This window comes from Rhinopithecus bieti, unplaced genomic scaffold, assembly GCF_001698545.2.
Source record: "Rhinopithecus bieti isolate Rb0 unplaced genomic scaffold, ASM169854v2 scaffold_12070, whole genome shotgun sequence".
NCBI lineage: Eukaryota > Metazoa > Chordata > Mammalia > Primates > Cercopithecidae > Rhinopithecus > Rhinopithecus bieti.
In genome coordinates this window covers 1,973,597-1,980,470 of record NW_016807449.1, presented here as the reverse complement: position 1 = coordinate 1,980,470, position 6,874 = coordinate 1,973,597, and the positions used below count along the sequence as shown (strand labels likewise).

At 53.2% G+C, this 6,874-nt stretch overlaps 1 protein-coding gene across 2 annotated transcripts in view; it reads left to right on the top strand.

Moving 5' to 3' along the window:
- The first annotated feature begins 200 nt into the window (after positions 1 to 200).
- AP2A1 (adaptor related protein complex 2 subunit alpha 1) overlaps positions 201 to 6,874 on the top strand; it is a 45,619-nt gene continuing 38,945 nt past the window's right edge. For both annotated transcript variants that reach the window (XM_017882142.1, XM_017882141.1), the window contains exon 1: positions 201 to 467. In XM_017882142.1, coding sequence (XP_017737631.1) covers positions 401 to 467 — 67 coding nt within the window. In that variant the 5' untranslated portion in view covers positions 201 to 400. The remainder of the gene's footprint in view (positions 468 to 6,874) is intronic.

Below are 6,874 nucleotides of genomic sequence, written 5' to 3'. Positions count from 1 at the left end.
CCGCGCGAAGGGGGCGGGTCCATGATGCGCAATCGAACCCCGCCCGTCTCTCGGGCAACGCCTCCTCCCCCCTCCCCAAACGGAAATAGCGGAACACTGGACCAATCGCAGGGTCGTGCCTTTGCTTAGCGGCCAATGAGAGAGGAAGTGGGGAGAAACGCGAGTGTGAGCGGCAGGAGCCCAAACCAATGGGAGGCTCAGAGCTCCGGACGGCGGGCGGAGGGGAGGGGCAGGGGGCGGTGCCACGGCCTGCCCACCCGCCCGCCCGCCAGCCAGCCCTCCCCACGGCCGGCTCGGCTCTTCGGCGCTGCCTGGGGTACTTTCCGCCCGGTCCCCCCTTGCCAGCCCCCGCTGCTGTGTGCCCTGTCCGGCCAGGCCTGGAGCCGACACCACCGTCATCATGCCGGCCGTGTCCAAGGGCGATGGGATGCGGGGGCTCGCTGTGTTCATCTCCGACATCCGGAACTGTGAGCGCGCGGCCGGGGGACACTGGAGACGCGGGGAGGGGGGAGCGTGAAATTGAGGGGTTTGGGGGTCATAGAGGGACCCGGGGGATCAAAAGCTCTACGGTCGTAGAAAGAGAGCATAGATGGGCCCCGGGAGGAACTTTAGGGTGGGGGGCAGTCAGGGGCTTGGGGTGTCATAGAGTGCCTCTTGAGGTGACGACACGGAGTAGCTAGAGGGGTCCGGGAGGGCTTGAAAGGGGAGGAGGACAGTGAGGTCCCGGGGATGGGAGCATAGAGGTGTCCCCTGGGAAAGACTGAAAAGCTGGGGGATCGTACAAACGATGGGGTTAGAGTGATTCCTAATGTAGAGAAGAAGGGAAAGAAGTACATAGTGGGGGTGCCCTGTGGAGCGATGGAATGGGAGGAAGCCAGAGGGGACCTAGAGGAAGTGGAATGCCGGAAGCCTAATGGAGCAGGGCTTGAGGGCCTGGGATAGGGGGTGTTATACAGGGGAAAGGGGTTAGATAGGTCACCGAGGCTCCTGGCCAGTGGTATAGAGGAGGCCTGAGAGTGGGTGAAAGTCCACGAGTTTGGGGCCGGGAGATGATGGGAGGGGGAGACTATAAGGACACCCTGGTGAGGGATAGAGGGGCTTCAGGGTGGGAGATTGCTTAGAAGATATGGAAGGCAGTGGGGAGGGGGCTGGAGGGGCAGCTAAGGGGAAAGGAGGGACCCAAGGAACACAGAGGAAAAGAGCTGCTGGTGGAAGGTCTTGGGAGAACCTGTGACAGGGAACGGGGGCCTGGAAAGGAGAGGACGTTAGAGTGGGGGGTTGGGGGAAGGGCAGAAGAAGGAGCGCCCAGACCTCAAGGAAGGCGTTGGGTTCTGAAGTGCTTGAGGGGTAGAGATCTGGAAAACTGGGGATAGGGGAAGTCTAATCCCAGAGAGAGGTCAGGGGTCAGGCAGCAGGACAGGCAGGGATCTGAGCCCTTTTCTGTTTGACCACAGTAATATGGGGACAGTGGTCTCTGCTAGGAAGAGTTGTCGTGACAATGGGAAGCCTGGCGGCAAGTCAGCTCTCAACTCCTGGGAATGGCTGTTGAAGATTGGAGCTGCCAGGAGTCTTCAGAGGCTGGATCCGCATGGGCTCTGGGGTCAGCCAGACTTTGGTTGGCGTTTGAGCACTGCCACTCCCTAGCTGTGTGACCTTGAATGAGGGACTTCACCTCTTGGTTTCCTCATCTGTCAAGAGACACTGCTGATTGTATCTTCCTGAGGGGCTTGTGACAATGCCCGTGAGTCAGGCCTTTCACGAGTTCCAGGCCCCAGATGGAACTTGGCTCTTGTTTTTCCTCCATTGGCTCTGAACAGCAGCTCTGTAAAGTACCCAGTGATTGCTGTAAAGTACCCAGTAATTGCTGTAAAGTACCCAGTGATTGTTGTTGTTTTAGAATGTAACTGTTATGGAAGGATCTGGCATGTAGTAGGTGCTCAGGGAACAGGAGGGTGGAAACGGTTGGGTATCAGTTGAAGGAGAAATGATCACTTGTTATGACAAGGGGCGGAGTGATGGGGGTTGTGGAGTAGCTGGGGGCCACTATTAGCAGATATGCGCTGCCTCTGTTACCCACCAGCAATGTGAATCCCTAGGAGTCATTTAACCTCTTTCAGGACGTCTTCTTGTCTGCAAACTTCATAACAGCGTCTTGCCTCTGAAGGCTCATTTATTCATTCATTCACTTGACAAATACTTTTTGATCGCTCTAGTGTTGTCCAGGCCCTGTTCTAGGCGCTGGGATGACAATAATGAACAGAAACTCCTGTTCTTGCCAGGTGCGGTGGCTCACGCCTTTAATCCCAGCACTTTGGGAGGCCGAGGCAGGCGGATCACCTGAGGTCAGGAGTTCAAGACCAACCTGGCCAACATGGTGAAACTCCATCTCTACTAAAAATACAAGGATTAGCCAGGTGTGGTGGCAGGCGCCTGTACTCCCAGCTACTCGGGAGGCTGAGGCAGGAGAATCGCTTGAACCAGGGAGGCGGAGGTTGCAGTGAGCCGAGATCACACCATTGCACTCCAGGCTGGGCAACAAGAGTGAAACTCCATCTCCAAAAATAAAAAAAAGAAAAAGAGACTCCTGCTCTTGGGAGCTCCCTTCCCGGAGGAAGACAGAACATATGCACAGGGAACACCCTGAGATACAACCTCAGGACCTGACTGGTGCTGTGAAGAAAAATAAAGAGGAAATGAGCAGGAGAGGGACTAGGATTGAGAGGGTACTCAGTAGGCCTCGTGGAGGAAGTCATATCTGAGTGGAGCAAGCCCTTTGGATTTTGGAGGAAAGGGGTCCTGGCACGGGGAGGTGCGTTCAAAGTTCCTGAGATTGTCGCATGCTTGACATGTGTTCAAGTGAGAGGGAGAAGGTCAGTGTGGCTGGAGCTGAGGGAGTGAGGGGTAGAGAGGGCGGGAGTGGAGAAGAGTGGGAACAGGATCCGGAAAGGCTTTCTGGGCCATGGTGATCACTTTGGCCTTTGTCTGCGTGAGAATATTTTGAGCAGAGGAGGGACGTGACCGATTGATGTTTTAAAATAATTCCTCTGGCTGCTGTGAGAACAGATTTTAGAGGTAGCCGTGGAAGCAGGGAACCAAATTAGGAGGATGTTGCAGGCCTCTGGGTGAGAGATAGTGCTGGCTTAACGGGGTGAGAAGGGACTGGTGAGAAGTGGGTTGGTGATACATTTTTTTTTTTTTCTGAGACAGTCTCTGTTGTCCAGGTTGGAGTGCAGTGGCATCATCATAGCTCACTGCAACCTCCACCTCCCAGGTTCAAGCAATTCTCCTGCCTCAGCCTCCCCAGTAGCTGGGATTACAGGCACCCACCACCACACCTGGCTAATTTTTGTATTTTTAGTAGACACGGGGTTTCACCACGTAGGCCAGGCTGGTCTCGAACTCCGGACCTCAAGTGATCTACCCTCCTTGGCCTCCCAAAGTGCTGGGATTATAGGCGTGAGCCACTGCACCCAGCCTGGGATACAATTTGAAGGAAAAACTGTCAGGATTTGCAAAGGGATCTGATGATGGGGGTTGGGGAAGGAAAGAGATCATCCCGTCACTGCAGGACCTCAGAGAGGAGCCAGAGGACAGAGGGGAGATGCAGGCTTGGGGCACTGGAAGTAATATAGCTGCAGGAATTCGGACTGGAGAATCAGAGGCCTTTTCTTTTTTATTTTATTTTATTTTATTTTATTTTATTTTATTTTATTTTATTTCTTTTGAGACGGAGTTTCGCTCTGTCGCCCAGGCTGGAGTGCAGTGGCCGGATCTCAGCTCACTGCAAGCTCCGCCTCCCGGGTTTTACGCCATTCTCCTGCCTCAGCCTCCCGAGTAGCTGGGACTACAGGCGCCCTCCACCTCGCCCGGCTAGTTTTTTGTATTTTAAGTAGAGACGGGGTTTCACCATGTTAGCCAAGATGGTCTCCATCTCCTGACCTCGTGATCCGCCCATCTCGGCCTCCCAAAGTGCTGAGATTACAGGCTTGAGCCACCGCGCCCGTCCCAGAGGCCTTTTCTTAGCAAGCGTATGTTGAACGGCTCATATGTCTTAAGAATTGTGCTGAATGCTGGGGACGTTGGTGAATAGGACAGACTTGTCCACCCCCCCATGAAGCTCCCAGCCCCGCGGGGGAGAAGGTGCAACATACAAATTGCAATTGTCCTTCGCGCTGATACCCAGACACGGTTGTTCACGGCAACATTATTCATGATAGCCGGAAAACGGAAACGGGCCAAATGCCCGTCAACTGAGAAATAAACAAAATGTGGTCTATGTAATGGAATATTACCGGGCCATAAAAAATAATGACGTCGCCCGTAATCCCAGCACTTTGGGAGGCCGAGACGGGCGGATCACGAGGTCAGGAGATCCAGACCATCCTGGCTGACACGGTGAAACCCCGTCTCTACTAAAAAAAAATATAGGCCGGGCGCGGTGGCTCAAGCCTGTAATCCCAGCACTTTGGGAGGCCGAGACGGGTGGATCGCGAGGTCAGGAGATCGAGACCAACCTAGCTAACACGGTGAAACCCTGTCTCTACTAAAAAATACAAAAAACTAGCCGGGCGAGTTGGCGGGCGCCTGTAGTCCCAGCTACTTGGGAGGCTGAGGCAGGAGAATGGCTTAAACCCGGGAGGCAGAGCTTGCAGTGAGCTGAAATCCGGCCACTGCACTCCAGCCTGGGCGACAGAGCGAGACTCCGTCTCAAAAAAAAAAATAAATAAAATAAAATAAATAAAAAACTAGCCGGGCGTGGTGGCGGGCGCCTGTAGTCCCAGCTACTCCGGAGGCTGAGGCAGGAGAATGGCGTAAACCTGGGAGGTGGAGGTTGCAGTGAGCTGGGATCTGGCCACTGCACTCCAGCCCGGGTGACAGAGTAAGACTCCGTCTCAAAAAAAAAATAAAAAATAATAATAATAATGACGTCCTGCTACATGTTGCCACAGGGATAGACCTTGAAAACATGACACCAAGTGAAAGAAGCCAGACACAGGAGGTCACGTGTCATATGATTCCATGTAGATGGACTATCTAGAATTGGCAAATCCATGGAGACAGAAAGGAGATTAGTGCTTGCCTAGAGTAGAGGGCTAGTGGGATGCGGAGTGACTGCTTATGAATGCAGAGGTTCTTTTTTTATTTTTTGAGACGAGGTCTCACTCTGTCGTCCAGGCTGGCGTGCAATGGGGTGATCTTGGCTCACTGCAACCTCCGCCTCCCAGGTTCAGGCGATTCTTCTGCCTCAGCCTCCTGAGTAGCTGGGATTACAGATGTGCGCCACCACACCGGGCTAATTTTTGTATTTTTAGTAGAGACAGGGTTTTTCCATGTTGGTCAGGATGGTCTCGAACTCCCGACCTCAGGTGATCCACTACCCCAGCCTTCCAAAGTGCTAGGATTACAGGTGTGAGCCACTGTGCCCAGCAGAATTCAGAGCTTCTTTTGGGTTCATGAAAAAGCCTATAGCCAGATGCAGTGGCACATGCTTGTAGTCCCAGCTACTTGGGAAGCTGAGGTAGGAGGATCATTTGAACCCAGGAGTTTGAATCCAGCCCAGGTCACATGGTGAAACCTCATCTCTTAAAAAAAAAAAAGAAAAGAAATGTTCTGGAATTAGATAGTAGTAATGGTTGCACAACATCATGAATGTACTAAAGAACACTGAATTGTTCACTGTAAAAGGGTGTTTTATGGTATGTGAATTGTATCTGTCTCTCTTTTTTTTTTTTTGAGACAGAGTCTCATTCTGTCGCCCAGGCTGGAATGCAGTGGTACGATCTCGGCTCACTGCAACCTCTGCCTCTGGCCCAGGTTCAAGTGATTCTCCTGCCTCAGCCTCCCGAGTAGCCGGGATTATAGGCGCCCACCACTATGCCCGGCTAATTTTTGTATTTTTAGTAGAGACGGGGTTTCACCATATTGGCCAGGCTGGTCTCGAACTCCTGACCTAAAGTGATCGGCCTGCTTCGGCCTCCCAAAGTGCTGGGATTACAGGTGTGAGCCACCACGCCCGGCCGTATCTCGATTTTTTTTTTTTTTTTTAAAGGGGGAAAGAATTTGCAGCTGTCCTAAGTCCAGTGAGGAAGAGGGCCATGGTGTTGAGAAAATGGGGACTCTCTGTGTGGTCGGCAAGCTCTGGCTTGGCTTTGCTTCACGAGAGACCCTTGGAGCTGTGTGGGCAGGAAGTGGGGGAGTTACCTAGGCTGAGGGCAGTGCAGAAGAGCTGTGAAGGCAGAGATGGGGCATGTGCAAAGATCCTAAACTTCCGGGAGCCATGGCGGGCATCTCTAGTCCCAGCTACTCAGGAGGTGGAGGCAGAAGGATTGCTTGAGGCCGGAAGTTTGAAACCAGCCTTGGCAACATAGCAAGACCCCGTCTCTTTTTTTTTGTTTGTTTATTTTGAGACAGAGTCTGGTTCTGTCATCCAGGCTGGAGTACAGTGGTGCGATCTCAGCTCGCTGCAACCTTTGCCTCCTGGGTTCAAGCTATCCTCCCACCTCAGCCTCCCAAGTAGCTGGGACTACAGGCACATGCCATCACGCCCAGCTATTTTTTTTATTTTTTTATTTTTTATTTTTTTTTGAGACGGAGTCTCGCTCTGTCGCCCAGGCTGGAGTGCAGTCGCCCAGGCTGGAGTGCAGTCGCTGGATCGCAGCTCACTGCAAGCTCCGCCTCCCGGGTTTACGCCATTCTCCTGCCTCAGCCTCCCAAGTAGCTGGGACTACTGGTGCCTGCCACCTTGCCCGGCTAGTTTTTTGTATTTTTTAGTAGAGAGGGGGTTTCACCGTGTTAGCCAGGATGGTCTTGATCTCCTGACCTCGTGATCCGCCTGTCTCGGCCTCCCAAAGTGCTGGGATTACAGGCTTGAGCC